Source organism: Spermophilus citellus (assembly GCF_964194105.1).
Source record: "Spermophilus citellus genome assembly, chromosome: 3".
Taxonomy (NCBI): domain Eukaryota; kingdom Metazoa; phylum Chordata; class Mammalia; order Rodentia; family Sciuridae; genus Spermophilus; species Spermophilus citellus.
Genome location: NC_138184.1, coordinates 215999338 through 216017907, shown reverse-complemented (window position 1 = coordinate 216017907; position 18570 = coordinate 215999338). Strand labels below are relative to the sequence as shown.

General features: G+C 34.9%; 1 protein-coding gene across 3 annotated transcripts in view; it reads right to left on the bottom strand.

The window, feature by feature from the left end:
* The window catches only part of TRIM24 (tripartite motif containing 24), a 100670-nt gene that overhangs the window by 27606 nt on the left and 54494 nt on the right, over window positions 1-18570 (bottom strand). For all 3 annotated transcript variants that reach the window (XM_081284026.1, XM_081284027.1, XM_081284025.1), the window contains exons 5-7: window positions 17421-17537; window positions 14201-14315; window positions 10138-10284 (exon numbers count right to left, since the gene is read on the bottom strand). In XM_081284026.1, coding sequence (XP_081140152.1) covers window positions 10138-10284; window positions 14201-14315; window positions 17421-17537 — 379 coding nt within the window. The remainder of the gene's footprint in view (window positions 1-10137; window positions 10285-14200; window positions 14316-17420; window positions 17538-18570) is intronic.

Below are 18570 nucleotides of genomic sequence, written 5' to 3'. Positions count from 1 at the left end.
TTATCACAAGGTTCTAATTGGTTTCCCTAATTTTTCCTTGTCCTCAAACATCTACATTGTGTTCTCAACATAACAGATGGGGTGACCGTTAATATCATGCCATTTTCTCAAGCCCCTCCAGTGATTTTTCACTCTGCTCCAGTCCATCAAGCTCCTTGTTGTCCACATAATAAAAACTCTCCCCTCAGTCTCTGCATTTGCTATGGGCTCTGCCAGAAATATTCTCCTCGAATATCTGCATGGCTTGCTTTCTCATTTCCTTCAAGTATTTGCTCATAATCACCCTATTTAGATATTTAGATAATTTCCCCAATATACACCATTGCTCCCAGACCACAACTTATTAGCATGAAACAGTCTATACATTTTAGTATTGTCTATCTCTACCAAAATGCCACTCCTTGAGGGCAAAGATTTTGTTTTGTTTACTCTGTTCCTCATTACTCAGAATGATACTTGGCATATGAAAGGTATTCCTTATAATTGCTAAATAAGTAAATTTGCTTCAATTATTACATTATCTCAAAAAAGTATAATAAATTTTGACAAAAAAATATTGAAATTTTAGGACTAAGAACAGTGTTAAGCAAATAGCCCTCAATAAAGCAAAGTGCCTTTGTAAGAGTAAAAGAAATTGAAGTTAAAGTGTAAAAGACCGGGCATTGTAAAGTTTCTAAGCTGCAAGGCCTGAGTTAAAAAGTAAAGGACCAGGTATTGTTAAATTCCTCTGCTACCCCCAAAACCTGAAATTCCTGTAGCTGTTAGGATAATATCCGAACTGCCCAGTAAATATTCCTCCTGATCCTCTGGTTGTTTAATAACCTAGGACCCTGTGTAGCCTGGCACGTAGGCATCCAGGGCCCAAAACCAATCAGTTTGAATGTGTACCCCGCTTAGGAGTGACCAATCACCCCCGCCCAACCTATTCCCGCCAATGAATGTACTAATCATGTCTAAGAGTTGCTGTTCAATTTTCCCGCGCCTCATGCTGATTTGTTCTGATGTATGCAAAGCCCCCGCCCTCCCCCAAAAGTGTACTTAAGCACTGCTCAACCCCTGCCCGGGGCTCTGGGCTGCTCTCTCCTCTTGAGTGGGCACGGAGCCCCAGCATGCTGGATCAATAAATCCCCTTCTGCCAATTGCATGAGTGGTCTCTTGGTGGTCTCTTCCTCTGACGCTTTGCCGGTCCCTTACACCTTTCCCCAAGTTTTTCTCCCTTTCTTACATTTTGATATCCTCCAGTAATTCTGACCATAAATCACTCTTATAATATTAAACAACAGAACTGTTCTAAGAATTTCTTTGCAAATACATTTATATTGTTTTCTTTTCTTTTTTTTTTTTTTAAAGAGAGAGAGAGAGAGAGAAAGAGAGAGAGAGAATTTTAATATTTTTTTTTTTAGTTATTGGCGGACACAACATCTTTGTTTGTATGTGGTGCTGAGGATCGAACCCGGGCCTCACGCATGCCAGGCGAGCGCGCCACCGCTTGAGCCACATCCCCAGCCCCTATATTGTTTTCTATTATTTAAAAGTTTTATTTTACTTGACAAATAGAAAGTTTATTTACTTGTCATATAAAACATATTTTGAAATATGTATACATTATGAATTAGCCAAATTGAGCTACATGTATTATCTCACATTTTTATGGTGAGAACACTAAATAACTTTTATTAACTATAGTCACCATTTTATTCAGTAAATTTATGGTGCTGAATTTTTCTTGAATTCATTCATTTAAAATTTTGTATTCTTTGACCAATGTCTTTTCAAAAGCCTCTCAATAATCACTGTTCTATTCTTCTGTAAATTCAGTTTTTTTTTCCCACCACAAATAATCTGAGATCTTGTGATGTCTTCCTGTGCCCAGCTTATTTCTCTTAGCATAATGCCCTCCATATATGTTGTTGCAACTGACAGGATTCTATTATTTGAAAGTCCCCATGGAAATTCATGTTGAAACTTAATTCCCATTGTGAGATAATAAGAGATGGAGCTTTAAGGGATGATTAAGTCTGTTAAAAAAAAAGCTAAAACTGAAGAACCCCTATTAATACTATTAATACTTATTTCTTAATCATTTCCTAATCCCTGGAACTATAGAAATATTTACTACTGTTAAAAAGAATGATTGGGCTTTATTTCCCTGGTTTCTGTCAATATATATTTTTTTGTCTTCCCCTCAATTCCATAAAATAAATTCAATATTTAATGGATCACAGAAGAATCCTAAGGAAATATGGTAAGGCTCAAATATTTCAAAATATACTTAATTTAAGAACACTGGCTTCTGAAAGGATTGTGTTCTTCCACTGGGTTTGCTCTTTTTTCTGACTACAATTCATTTACAAAACAAACAAACAAATAAAAAACCCCCAAACTAGAAGAACTAAAATCATAAAACTCCTAAAACAAGCTTCTGGATACTGACCTTCCTTGGCAATGATTTTTTTCTTCTTCTTCTAATATCACACCAAAAGCCCAGCAACAAAGAGCAAAAATAAACAAGAATTTTGTCTTTTTTTAATATATATATATATAATGAAAGGTCATATGATATTGTATAGATATGCTTTGTAGTGAACTATAGTAGCAATAATTTCTATCCATGATAAAGAGTTCGTTGCAGCATTTGTTTTCCTGTTCTTTTTCTCTCTCTCTGTTTTTAAGGGTTAGAATTAAAAAAGGCAAGGAACAGAAAAGTCAACATAAAGATTTAGAAGGAAAACTTATGGTATTGGGACCTTTTACCTCCCTCGGGACTGCGGCAATTATTGGGTGTTGGCTGGGGCGGCCTCATGGGTTAGCATTTCCGTATATGTGACCTGGCTGGATTGGCGTTTGCGGGCTTTTGACCTTAGCACCGCCTAATGGTTTAATCTGAAATCTGCCTAGGCCTCTTAGTGATAGTGACATAACTGCTCCTTATTGGTTCTTGCTACTGTCTCTTCTTACCCCTTCCTAGCACTATATAACCTTGTCCCTTACACAATAAAGTTGAGATTATGGCACCTTCACGGTTGACTCATCTCCCGACTCAGTGTGATTGTGGGCCAGGTTGGATGTCGGGCCAGGTAGAGACACTTAACCCTCTTGCTCAACCCCGGAGACACTAGCTGGTCTAGTGTGCTTCACTACCCCTGTCGGAGGGTGGTTCCGACAGTTGGTGCCTCGGAGTCGATAGGCTGGTCTCCCACATACCCTTGTCGCAGGGGGCGACATATGGGACCTAGATTTGAGATTCATTGGATGTGATTCTAAAATCTTTTATTAAGCACTGTCAAAATTCTAAGTTTCATAGGTATGGGTATCATACAGAGATCCTTCTATATGTGCTACCATAGATGTGAAATTCTTGACCTTAATATCACCTTTGAAAATGTTAAATAGAGAATTCGATTTTCTGGATTGGTGCATTATATTACTAAAGAACTATTTGATTTTCAGCACAGTGCAGAAGTTCTTTAAAAAACTTATGACTTTTTCCTTAATTCCATTTTGTTTTAAATCACATTTTAAATGTAGTTTTCTCAGTAAAAGTTGACCAACTGAAAAATAAAATAAACAAGCAAAACCACAAACTAAAATGCTTCTGCATAATAAGGGAAACAATGAAGAAAATGAAAAGGCAGCCTAAGATAGGGAAAAATTATTTGTAAACTATATATCCAATATGGGCAAATATTCAAGACAAACAAAGAACTCACACAACTCAATAGTAAAAAAAAAAAAAACAAAAACAAAAAACAAAACACAAAACCAAAAAACAACAAATACAAAAAACAAACAACATGCAAGAAAGGCACAGTGGCACACACCTGTAATCCCAGTGGCTCTGGAGGCTGAGGCAAGAGGATCACAAGTTCCAGGTCAGCCTCAGCAACTTAGGAAGGCCCTAAGCAACTTGGTAAGACTCTGTCTCAAAATAAAATACTAAATAGGGCTGGGGATGTGGCTCAATGGATAAATGCCCCTGGGTTCAATCCCACATCTAAAAATAAAATAAAATTTTCATTTCCTTATTTACAAATGATATAGGAGCTATGTGACCCTGTTACCCCTGCTACTTGGGAGGCTAAGGCAGGAAGAGAGCAAACTCAAGGCTAGACTGGGCAATTTAACAAGACCCTGTCTCAAAATAAAACTTTAAAAAGTGGAAAAAGTGGATGTAGCTCAGTGGTAGGGTGCTTGCCTAGCATGCAAAGGCCCTAGGTTCAATCCCCAGTATTGTGAAAGGAAAAAAAAAAAGAGAGAGAAAGAGGAAATTCCTGTCATTTGATTTCAAAAAATAGGTGGCAGAAAACTGATTTGGATGTCATATTATTTCAGACTATAAATCTCAATTGAAACTAGTGACCTGAGAGGCCATCACACTGTTTCTACAACCATGGCCAGTCAGTCATAGGGGATTCAGTAGTTGCATGTATGCTGAGAAGCCAATGGCCAAGGTGTTTGAGGCCTGCAAGTAAAAGAACCATAGCTCTTTGACCCTTGTTTGCAACATCAGGCCAGAAGTCCATAAAAATTAGCACTAAATGGATAGGAGAAGAAAGAAACCTATTTTGTGGATTGGCATTTACTCATGGAAAATGAAGTTTTAGCACAACTTGAGTTCTATTCTTACGAAAGGCATTAAATTATTTCTGCATGTCCCTTCACATTCTGGAAATCAGCAAATCTAGCCTGTTATTTGTATAGACTTACTTATCCAGAGATTTCATCTTTTTACCTCATAATTATTAGAAATTTAATGAGAATGTATTGTCTGTTTTCCTATTCCTTTTAGCTTAAGCAAAAAAATGTACTAACATTGACTTTTTATTTCTTAGATTCAGTAGGAAAAAAGAGAAAATTTAAAGAAAAAGATTAAATAATTTTTCCCCTAACACATTCTTGAAGGACAGGGGCTTTATCTAGGAAAAAATAGTAAATAGTTATTTATAACCTTTTTTAAGTAGCAGCTAGCCTTAAAGTCATTTCTTCTGGCAAAAGTTTAGAACAATCAATACTAGTACACGTGTTTGGGCTGATTTTAGTTTATCTTTATCAAAATTATTAGTTAATAAGACTAAGTATGTTATATGTTATTATTTGGGTTACTGATCATTTAGGAGATTTTGTTATACATTTTCAAAAAATAAAAAAAGACTAAAGTAAAGTAGAAATTTTTAAGAACATTTATATGGCTTGACTTTAAATGGCTAAATGTCTTCTAGATCCTCAAAGCATGGTCCACAGATGAGCAGCATCAGCACCATCTTGGCTTATTAGAAATGCAAAATCTGGTCCCATGCCAGCAGTACTCAACAGGCATAGCCAAGTGATTCAAATGAAGTGATATACTAGACTACTGTTAAGATAGTTCAGTGAAGGGCTGGGGTTGTGCCTCACGGTAGAGCGCTTGCCTAGCATGTGAGAGGCACTGGGTTCAATTCTTAGCACAGCATATAAACAAATAAATGAATAAAGGTCCATTAATAATTAATAAAAATTTTAAAATTCACTGAGAGCTCAGTAGTGGGGTGCTTGGCTTGCATGTGTTATGCCTTAGGTTCAATTCCTAGCACAGAAAGAAAAAAGGAAAACAAACCCCAACAAAAAAAATTCGCCAAATAGGGTTGAAATATCCAGTATCATATATTGTAGTATAGTACTAAGGAGAGGAACACAGACTCTGGAGTCTGGTTTGATATGGAGAGCAGCAAATGAAATCATGGCCTCTGACTCTCTCCTGGCTGTATTTGCGCTAGAAGCTGCTTGTGCGAAGATGTAGGTCAAAATGGCCCAGTTATGACACTATGAAGGCAGTGCTAAGAGGAAAGTTCATTGCATTAAGCTCTTTCATTAAAAAAAGAAAACAAACATCAACAAATAAACAACCTGACATTACATCTCAAAGCCCTAGAAAAAGAAGAACAAATCAACACGAAAAGCAGTTGAAGACAGGAAACAATTAAAATCAGGGTGCAAATCAATGAAATTGAAAAAAAAATTCAAAAAATAAACAAAACAAAAAGCTGGTTCTTTGAAAAAATAAATAAAATTGATAAACCCTTTAACACCCTAATGAAAAGAGAAAGAAAATGGAAATTACTAAAATTTGTGATGAAAAAGGAAATGTCATGACAGACACCACTGATATACAGAAGGTAATTATAAACTATTTTGAAAATTTATACTCCAGTAAAATAGAAAATCCTGAAGCCACCAACAAATTTCTAGAGGCATATGATCTACCCAAACTGAATCAGGAGGACATACACAATTTAAATAAATGAATTTCAAGCAAGGAAAGAGAAGACACCATCAAAAGTCTACCAACCAAGAAAAGCTCAGGACCAGATGGATTCTCAGCCAAGTTCTACAAGACCTTCAGAGAAGAATTAATACCAATATTCAATTATTCCACGAAATGGAAAAGCAGGAAATCCTTCCAGACTCATTCTACAAAGCTAGTATCACCCCAATACCAAAGCCAGACAAAGACTCATCAAGGAAAGAAAACTTCAGACCAAGATGAACACAGACACAAAAAAATCTTAATAAAATTCTGGCAAATCTCATACAAAAACATATTAAAAAGATAGTGCACCATGATCAAGTGGGGTTCATCCCACGGATGCAAGGTTGGTTCAACATACGGAAATCAATAAACATAATTCACCACATCAAGAGACTCAAAGATAAAAATTATTTGATTATATCAATAGATCCAGAGAAAGTATTTGACAAAATACTTCCATGTTCAAAACACTAGAAAAACTAGGAACATACCTCAACATTATAAAAGCTATCTATGCTAAACCCAAGGCCAGCATCATTTTAAATGGAGAGAAACTGGAGGCATTCCCTCTAAAAACTGGAACGAGACAGGGTTTGCCCTCTTTCACTACTTTTATTTAACAAAGTCCTCGAAATTCCAGCTAGAGCAATTAGATGAAAAAAATTAAAGGAATACAAATAAGAAAAGAAGAACTCAAACTATTATTATTTGCTGATGACATGATTTTATACTTAGAGAATCCAAAAAATTCCACCAGAAAACTTCTAGAATTAACACATTCAGCAAAGTAGCAGGATATAAAATCAATACCCATAAATCAAATGCATTTCTATACATCAGTGATGAATCCTCTGAAAGAGAAATTTAGGAAAACCATCCCATTCACAATAGCCTCAAAAAGAATAAAATACTTGGGAATCAATTAACAAAAGAGGTAAAATACAAGAAAAACTATAGAACACTAAAGAAAGAAATTAAAGAAGACCTTAGAAGATGGAAAGACCTTTCATGCTCTTGAATACACAGAATTAATGTTGTCAAAAAGGCCAAGCTACCAAAAGCACTATACAGACTCAATGTGATACCAATTTAAATCCCAATTTCATACCTCATAGAAATAGAAAAGGTGTCATGAAATTCATTTGGAAAAATAAGAGACCCACAAGAGCCAAAGCAATCCTTAGCAAGAAGAGTGAAGCAGGAGGCATTAAAATACCAGACCTTAAACTACCCTCTAGAGCCATAGTGACAAAAACAGCATGGTATTAGCACCAAAACAGACATGTAGACCAATGGTACAGAACAGAAGACAGAGACAAACTCATATAAATAGTTATCTCATTCTAGAAAAAGGTGTCCAAAACATACACTGAAGAAAGCTCTTCAAAAAATGGGGCTCAATAAACTGGAAACCCATATACAGCAAAATAAAGTTAATCCCCTATTTCTCATCATGCACAAAACTCAATGTGGCTCAAGGACCTAGGAATTAGACCAGAGACACTGAGCCTAACAGAGGAAAAAGTAGGCCCAAATCTTCATCATGTCGGATTGGGCCCTGACTTCCTTAACAAGACTCCTAAAGTGCAAGAAATAAATCAAGAAGGAATAAATTTAAACTAAAATGCTTCTTCTCTGCAAAAGAAAACAATCAATGAGCTGAAGAGAGAGCCTACAGTGTAGGAGCAAAATTTTGCCACATGAATATCAGATAGAGTACTAATCTCCAAGATATATAAAGAACTCAAAAAACTTAGTACCACAAAACCAAACAATCCAATCAATAAATGGGCTAAGGAACTGAAGAGACACTTCTCAGAAGATATATAATCAATCAACAAATATATCAAAAAACGTTCAACATCTCTAGTAATCAGAGAAATGCAAATCAAAACTACTCTAAGATTTCATCTCACTCCAGTCAGAATGGTAGTTATCAAGAATACAAGAAACACTAAGTGTTGGCGAGGATATGGGGGAAGAGGCACACTCATTCATTGCTGGTGAGACTGCAAATTGGTGCAGCCAATATGGAAAGCAGTATGGAAAATCCTTGGAAAATTGGGAATGGAACCACCATTTGACCAAGCTATCCCTCTCCTCGGTCTATACCCAAAGGAGTTAAAAACTGCATACTACAGTGACACAGCCACATAAATTTTTATAGCAGCACAATTCGTAATAGCTCAACTGTGGAACCAACCTAGATGGCCTTCAATAGATAAATGGATAAGGAAACTGTGGTATATGCGCAATGGAATATAACTCAGCGATAAAAGAGAATAAAATCAGGGCATTTGCAGGTAAATGGATGGAATTGGAGAATATCGTGCTAAATGAAGTAAGCCAATCCCCCAAATCTAAAGGCCGAATGTTTTCTCTAAGTGGATGCTAATCCATAATGGTGGGGCATGGGATGAGTTGAAGAACTTTGGATTGGGCAAAGGGAAGGGGGGAAATGGGCATGGGAGCAAGAGAGATGGTGGAATGAGAAGGACATCATTACCCTAGGGTACATATATGATTGCACAAATGGTGTGATCCTACTTCGTGTACAACCAGAAGTAAAAAATTGTGCTTCATTTGTGTACAGTGAATCGAAGAGCGTTCTTCTGTCATGTATAACTGATTAGAACAAATAAATTTAAACAAAAATGGCCCAGTTATATGGTAACGCTGGCCAGGGGTGTCATGTATGAAGGCTTGAGGCTCTATCAGTCGAAGACTTGAGTTCAGCACTTTCTTCCAGAGATAGAAGATTCTGAGCAAAAGAGGATGATAACCCTACTATCTTGCGAGTTCTGCATCCTTCAGACTCTGTCTACTTTGCTGAAACTTTCCCATAATTGAACTTTTTTTAAAAAAATTGGGGGCAGGGTGGTATCTCTGATAAATCAGGGATTGAACTCAGAGACACTTGACCACTGAGCCCCATCCCCAGCCCTATTTTGTATTTTATTTACAGACAGGGTCTCACTGAGTTGCTTAGCACCTTGCTTTTGCTGAGGCTGGCTTTGAACTCTCAATCATCCTGCCTCAGCTTCCCAAACTTTTAAGATTACAGGCATGCACCACTGTGCCCGGCCACAATTAACCTTTTAATGATGAAAATTATCAAATAAACTTTCTGAGCTAGCTCTGAGTCAGTCACCAGTCTGTCACCACTCACTTGGCTGTGACACTTGGCTACCACTTGGCTACCAATCTGGCCCCAGCTTTTTCTCCCTATGTGTGTGTGTCTGTCTTTTCTTTATCTCCTATCGCTCCTACAGTATTTCCCTTAATTAACAGCCAGGACCCAGAGTAGAGATGGGGCCCTGGAGGTCTGACACTGTAATTTGATGCTTAGTAACACTTCTTAACTGGGTGATATTAGTCATATGTAACTCTATTCCTTGGTTTCATCATTTGTATAATGGGAAAGGATAGGTGTATCTATCACATAAGAAAGATGTAAAAGTTTAAATATTGCATAAAAATGCTTAGAATTAGATCCTGGCTTGCTACAAATGATCAGTGAATGTTTACTATCATTATTTATTAACATTATTATTTGTATTAAGTTTAATTGCTATGAAAACAGTGAAAAGTTGGGAAAAAATAGGAGTGATCTAGTAGATTAAAATTGAAGTCATACCTAAATTATGCCAGTTAAAAATATTTTTTAAAACCAAGATATTTTGGTCACTTAAAATTAGAAATAGGTAAATCACATTGAATTTCAGCCTCCTGAGTAGCTGGGACTGCAAGTGCACAATATCACACAAGGCTCATTTATGAATTTCAAGCAGTCCAATGACTCTTGTTTACTACACACTTTTACAAACGTCAAATACCATACTTTATCTTACCAATCGCTTGCTATAAAGTAATGCTGTACTGCTGCCACTGGAAACTGCCCATTTAGAAAAATGCATGACATGTTCCAACTGCTTAGAAAGTCCAGCCACTTCCTGTTGTTGTTGCATAAGTTTCATTCTATGATCCTTTGCAAGGCTCTGAAAAGAAGGAAATAATTTCAAATTATTTTCTGCACTTAACATTTATTTCAAAGGACATTTTTAGATAAGCAAATGAGAATAACTGCCCTCTAAATATACCAACTGATAGCAGTTGAAAATACTCTTAGTATTTTTTTCCTTAGTACAAAAGATCACTCTCACTGGAACAAACAAACAAACAAAAACCATATCTCATAAATTGCCTCCAGCCCTTATCCCCTGGGTTTGGCTTTACATATTCTGGGCTTTAGATCTCTGTTAATGCATCCTGCCAAATACACAAAAGGACAAAAGCATGCATTAGCTATAATATACACAATGTTAAGTTCAAAATTTGCAAATGAAATAGATGTACTATTAAGCAATTTAATGATCCAATACATACAGTGGATAATTGTGTTAATGCACTTTTATAAAGCTACATAAAAGCAGAATATAGAATGATTTTATCAATGATATGATCTTACCTTTTAGGTATTCTAGTCCCACCTGAAACTAGTTTGTGCTCAGAATAATGAAGTGTGGTAAATAACACTTCTCCTTTGGATGTAGTATTAATATTTAGAAAGGCATTGTTATGGTTTACATATGAGGTGTCCCCTAAAAGCTTGTGTGAGTAAGGCAACAAAATTTAGAGATGAATCAGGTTATGAGCATCTTGATATAATCAATTAATCCCTGACAGGGATTAACTGGGTGGTAACTATAGACAGGTAGGGTGGGGCTGGAGGAAGTAAGTCATTGGGGGCATGCCTTGGGGGTTTATATTTTGTCCATGGTGAGGAGAGTCTCTTTCCGTGTTTTCTGGTGTGACGTCCTGAGCTGCTTCCCTCTGTCACACCCTTCCACCATGCTGCTCTTCCTCGCCTGGAGCCCTGGGGAAGAGAGTCAGCTATCTACAGACTGAGACCTCTGAAATCATGAGCCCCCAAATAAACTTTTCCTCCTCTAATTGTTCTTATCAGGTCTTTTGGTCATAGCAGCAAAAAAGCTGATTAAAACAGGCATGATATAATTTCTGTCTACTGAGAATTACCATGGGATTCAAAACATACAGTGGATAATTGTGTTAATGCACTTTTATAAAGCTACATAAAAGCAGAATACAGAATTTCTGTAAGGAAAATACATACTGCCTTTAGAAAACAGGGTATTCTAAAGTGGAGAGCACTAAACTTGGATAATTTTAAAGGTCCATCCAAAAACTGAAAGGGTAAAGTTTCTAAGCTGCAAAGCCTGAGTTAAAATGTAAAGGACCAGGCATTGTAAACCTGCTTCTAAACTGCGAAGCCTGGGTTAGATTCCTGAGGCAGTTAAGACAATGCCCTACCGGCCATTTAGTTGATTTATAGCCTAGGACCCTGTGTAGCTTGTCACGTAGGCATTCAGGACCGGAACCAATCAGTTTAAATGTAACCCCCTCCTTAGGAATGACCTATCACGCCAGCCAGCCCTGTTCCCGCCAATGAATGTACTAATCAAGTCTAAGAATTATTGTTTGATTTTCCCTCGGTGTATGGTGATTTGTTAAAGGAGACTGTGATGTGTGTAGAGTCCCCGCCCTCCCCAAAAAGTGTACTTAAGCATTGTTCAACCCCTGCTCTGGGCTCTGGGCTGCTCTCCCTTCTTGAGTGGGCACGGAGCCCCAGCATGCTGGATCAATAAATCCCCTTCTGCTAATTGCATGAGTGGTCTCTTGGTGGTCTCTTCCTCCGACGTTTCGCCGGTCCCTTACAAAACCTCATTCTCATCCTAGCAAAGAAAGGGGAATAAACAGGGCTTCCTACTAACTCAAATTAGAAAAGTTTAAAAGTAAAACTGCTATATTTCAACATGTACCTATGTTCTCAATAAAAACTGCATTTTTTAGTTCTAAATTTGGAAAACACACATGCTAATTAAATTGATTTAGCTATTGAAGGACTGTTAACAGGCAATGGCTTTGCCATATCTAATTTAAGCTTAAAGAGAAGATGACTTACCTTTTAGATTATTTCTGACCTCTGTGAGACCTAAGTGTTTCTTTGGAAACATTCTAGTAGAAATAGAAATTTGTTGACTTTTGAGGAGGTTGCAAATTAAGAAGAAGCCCTAGTGTCTTGGTCTTCTATGGTAATAACTGTTAGGACTTTAGCAAATAAAATTGGTTAAATTTATTTGCCTTTAAGGAGAACTCTGAACCAGGAAAATTGTTATGAGGAATAGAGGCATTTTTAAAAGGTGCCGTGAAAATTACAAGTAAAGACTGATTAAAAATAATATTGATGACCAGATTCATTTTTATAGATTCAAGGGTCTGGTTATTTTAAAGTTCTTCAAATGATTCTAATGTACAATAAAGCTTGGAAACAGCAGTATGTGCATTACTAATACCTGGGGAAGCAAATCAAAGTGATGTTTATTAAGTAGAGCTTTGAATACTTCCAATTTTGATTAAATGTGGGTTTTTAAAAATTTATATACAAATTGCAAAGACTTAAAAACATAGTTACTACAAAGAGGGTCTGATTCCTTCTGCTCAAAACATTTCCTAACCAAATAACTTATTCCTAAAAAACAGAGAATTATTTTAGTCTTTGTTTCATGGGACTGGTTGATAAAACATGGAAATGACTAGACTTTCAAGCAAGAACTTTCTGACAGAGAACTTAAACTTGGTCAACTATGAAATAAAGAGGTTGAACTAGAACTTTCTAGAAATCTTAATTTTCTTTAACTCTGCTAATGTTAGGATTCTTTCTCATTTTAAATTGCTTCTTGACTGTGAATTCTTTCTGCATCAATATATTAAAGAATGCCTCAAAATGATGCAATTAATATTATACCTTAAAATACAATGTACAAGTTTTTATCTCATATTATTTGATGTCAAGCACTGACTTTGGATATTGACCTTCGTGAGTTTAAAAAAAGCTGATGAAGATAGCAATATTTTTCTTAACTGCAGTTAGAAACAACTATCCTAGTTGCCTTGAACATCACTTCCTAGGTGATGCTTTCATATTAATACTATAAAATGTTGAGGGTAGGAGCCACAATAATTTACTTAATTTCTCACAGGGTTAAATACGAACGGTTATGCACCATATGAAACATCATTAAGCAATTTCCTCATTGGGCAAACATCTCAGGGTACACTTACACAAATAATCTTATGGGACCACTGTTATGTATGTAGTCTGTTTGTTATAATTTGGACATGGAATGTTCCCCAAAAGTCCATAGCTGGTGGCACTATAGGGTGGTGGGGTCTAGTTGGAGGAAGGGCACTAGGGATATACCTTTGAAGGATATATTGGGACCCAGGCCTCTTCCTCTGTTGTTGCTTCCTGGCAGCCATGAGGTGAGCAGCACTCCTTTACATCATGCTTTGCCATGATGTTCTGCCTCACCGTGGGCCCATATGATGGGGCCAAGAAACCAATGGACTGAAACTTCTTCAACAATGAGCCCAAACAAACCTTTCCTCCTTTAACTTAATTTTCTCAGGTATTCTTCACAGTGATGGAAAGCTGACTAACTCCTCATTGTTGACAGAAGCATCACCATGTAGGGCATGAGTGTATATAACTCCCAGTGTTATCTTCCTAGAAAAATTTGTTGAACTCTGCCACTTTGGTGATACAAAGTTATCACTTCAGTGAATTTGTAAAATGGCCCATCTCTTCAACATTCCTCCTATGAGCAAGGCTTACATTTATGCTATGAAGCAAACAATGAGGAGTAAAACATTCCCAGTGTATTATAAAACTATAAATAGACAATACAGAATCTGTCAAAGGAAAACTAGGATTGGGGAAGAGATGTTATCAAATTGTAAATGGAAACGATTACAAAAGGACTATGATTTCAAATTCACATACATTAGAAAATTTTGTTGAATCACAACATACTGTCCCCTCTAGTAACTTACCTCTAGCTGATGCAGCAGAGCTTTTCCTTTTTTATTTATTTCTACCATCAATGTAAAGATAGCAACTTTAATATCCTGTTCCACCTGCTTTTGATTTTGATTTACTTCAATTATTCTGAAAATTAAATGAAGGAAAAAAATCTAAAACTTAAGGCAGATTTTTTTTACAATATTTAAAATTTATATTTTAATATCTAAATTAAACCAAAATGTTTTCAGCTCTTTAAAGATCCATTTCTGGGTCCTTCCATTTATTTATTTTTACTCATGTATTTATTTTTTGGTACTAGGGTTCGAACCCAGGGTGCTTTACCACTGAACTACATTCCCAACCTTTTTTATTTTTGAATCTTAGGCAGGGTCTCGGCTAAGTTGCTGGGGCTCTCACTAAGGTGCCAAGGCTGGTCTCAAACTTGCTAAACTTCCTGCCTCGGCCTCTCAAGTCTCTGGATCATGGGCAGGTGCCACCATGCCCAGCTGAGTCCTTCCATTTAAAATCAACTGTCCTGAAGATGACAATGAAATTAAATTCTGAAAGGTAACAAGTCATTCAGTTTGATCTTAAAAGCAAAATACTCAAAATTAGAAGAGAATGAGCACATTTTAGGAGAATGTTATTTGGAAAGATTATGATATCCAGGAAAATCAATACTCTACCTAAAAGGATGGGGTAGGGGGGGATTGGACTAAAACTAGGATTTATAAACATGATAAAGAAACTATGACTGAACTAGTTTTGTCATGCTCACTGCAACTAAGAGGTAGAAAAGTATAAATACAATACTCTGACCTTAGACTTCTGAACTGCTGAAGTATTCATTATATCTGAATGAAAGCAAAAAAAAAAAAATCTTCGCTACTTCTTACAAAACATATTTATCTTGAAAACTAAACAGTCAAATAACTATGTTATGTTTCATCAATCAAATACTTTTCTTCCTTCAATTTGAAAGAGTGGGAATGTGATCTCATAGAGATGAAATAGATAGAAAGAAAACATACAACATCACACCAGAATATTTTACAGAAGTAGAAAAGAACAGTAAGTCAAATATCAAACTTTATGAAATTAAATAAAAAGCTTCATTTCTCCTGTTTATCCCATACTATACTTCTCATTTTAAAACCAAAATGGTGGAGATATTATTCTCTGTTGAACATTCTTCAAGATAAATTGTTTAATATTAACTTAGCTATAGGATTAAGAGACCTATATAAGCCTATGAAGCAACCAATCTCAAAAAACAAAAACAAAAACAAAAAAACAACTCATTTAAATCTTCCTGATGGTAGAATGTATAAATAAGGGGAAAACAGACATGTTTACAAACACATAAAAATGAGTTAATAGCAAAATTAGTGTGGTAATTTAATCCTTCTAAAATCAGGCTATAAAGAAATGCAAGTAATCAGTACATTAATAATGAAGATTCTTTAAATTTTTACATTTCAGAGGCTAACATCTTGACATATAAGAATGCTATTATTTTGTTAAAAAACAGAATTGCATAAATCACTAAAAAAAACAAGTAAAAACATATTTGAAGAACTCACACTACCTGATTTCATGACATTATAAAAATGAAAGTTGAGTATTGGCAAAAAAGAAAAAAAGAGAACACAATCAATGGAACAGAGCACAGTTAAGAAATAACCCCACACTTACATGGTTAATTGATTTCCACAAAGGTGCCAAGGCAATTCAATAGAGATAGGGTAGTCTTTTCAACAAATGATGTTGGAAGAATGGACCACCACATGTTTAAAAAAAAAGAAAGGTATCCTGACCCAAAGCTCATAACACAGACACAGTGGAAGAGATAGAAAAAAGTCAAAAGGGTAAATCGCAGTAAGGGTAGATCTTTTACTAAATTATTTTATATGACTACTTTTTGCCACTAGATGGTAGAAATGTCTACAATTATCTTCCCTGGTTCGTTTAGTAAATGTTCATTATAAATTTTCAGTTACTCAGAATCAAATTTTAAAAACCTACCAATATTCTATTTGGTAAAATATATTATCCTGATCAGAACAGTATATTCTAAAGCACTTTTAGAAAAAAGAACTACTCTTTGGTTAAAGAGTTGTTACATGAAAAGAGAAAGGTTAAAGAAAAAAGAGCTGATAAAGAGGAGTAAGAAAAACTAAAAAAAAGACTCACAATATAAAACAATGTATATAATATATAATAATTATGTAATAATAATACTGGAACATCAAGAAAAGAAAAGTCATATTTAAGAATCTCTTTTAAAGAAATCTGATAATACAATAAATTACCTAAAAAATTTTTCCAAATGCTCCTCCACCCTTAACTATGTTCCAAAATGATAAGAATGACAGAAAATTATGATGAGTCTTGAGCAAGATGAACCCCAAAGGCTGACACAATTTTCCCAGTGAACAATATTCAAAGCCCCTGCCAGGCCTCTTTTGTTCGGGTTCTTTCCATTTGGCATTTCTTGACCTATTTAGGCAGTGGCATGTTACGTTTGTATGTTAAACAACAAAAGAAAGAGGACATGGGATTTCACAAGTGTGTTAAAGTGTTAATTAAATGTCATTACATGCCCTACATGGGATTAAAAAAAAAAAAGTGGTGAGACAACCCCCTTTCTTACAAAGAGTTAGTTGTTTGCTACCCAATTGCTAAATTCTAAGATGTAAGCCTTTGGACATTTGATTTCCTTCTTTGGAGGATAAAAGGCATAACAAGTAATACCTAAAAACTGTTTGCATATTGTATTAGACAAGGAATAAAAGGTATGTTTAACAATCTCTGTCTCAGTGTCCTAAAATTTCTACCCCTTTGCAATTAAAGATCATAGCCTTAGGGGAGGGCATCCCAAATTTTAGCAAACCTTAAAACAGCAATTGAGTATATAATCAATTATTTAAATATTTTATAATGCTGGAAAAAATAGTTGATTTTGTTTTTAAATCTTGGCATATCTTTAAATTGGAAAATACCAAATAATTATAAATTACTAATACCTACCAGATATATAAGTTATTACTACTTATTTTATTAACACATTAGTTTAAAAAAATTCATAGCTGAAAAAAATGCTTTCTAACCCAAAGTTTCCAGAAAAAAATTGAGTCATCTGATAGCTTACTAATTGCTTCACAATGAGTTAAGAAAAATGTTCTCTTAAATGTGAATACACTTAACATATAAAAATGATTTAGTATAATACCATAAGTGCAAATTTACCTGTTTTGGATCTGATTTCCTGTGTATTTAATGTATTTTGTTTTTTCCATCAGTTTGGTGATTAGTGTATCTATGATCACTTTCTGATTTTGAAAAGCTTCTTCTATAAATTGATATCTGAAGAAATAAGTAAATAGGCAAATTATTTCAAACAAATATATGTATAAAATGAGGGGAAGTCCAAATGTAAAAAAAATGAGTAATAAAAAATTAAGATTATAAAGAATATAAATAATAATCTTTAAAAAGTACCAAATACAACCCTGTAAGGCAGGTTTTCCCCTTTCTCTCATATTATTCCTAAAGAAGGATATTGATAGATAATGTTTATGGACATTCTTAAAATTATTTCTTAAGTTTAAGAAGGATACACATCCATCACTAATAGTTTTAAAGGCTTACAGAGCACATTGGGCAGATCTGGCAAAAAATAAGATTTATTAACTATTAACTATTTCATCATTTAACAGTTCTGAAAGTTTCTTTCTAATGATGGATTTAGCTATAAAACTTAAGGCTTGGTTGATACGTACTATTTTTTACTATAATTTAGATAAAATATTTTCTAATATCTGTTAGGATTTCTTTGGTGATTCAGTTAATTATTAATGATTTATTCTGAAGTAATTTCAAAATGAAATATGTAAAAGATCTATTTTTCAAATTTTGCCCTTTAGCCACATAATTCAGTGTGTGTTTCCTAAAAACAAGAATGTTCTCTTATCTAATAATATTAGTTATTAAATTCAAGAAAACTGATGTTCGTAAGTCATGTACGCTTTTAGACTATATCCCATATATGTCATTTGTCTCAGTATCTTCTAGACCTTTTTCTTTCTAGGATACTCCATGATCATTTATCAGAACATTTAATTTTCATATTCCATTTCTTCTCTTCCAAAAGTACAGTTTTTTTCTCTTCTACTGTTGTTTTCTAGATTAATTCTATTGGGTTATACAAGTTATTTTGCAGGATTTCAATCCTTTGAAATTTAATACTTTGCTTAGTAATATGGTCAATTAAAATTTTTTCTTTGTATGTTTGAAAAGAATGTGTATTACTCAGTATAGTTTTCATAATCTCCATAACTTCATTTGCTAATTCTGTTATTTTAATCTTACTGACATGTTCTTTATTGATTTTTAGTCT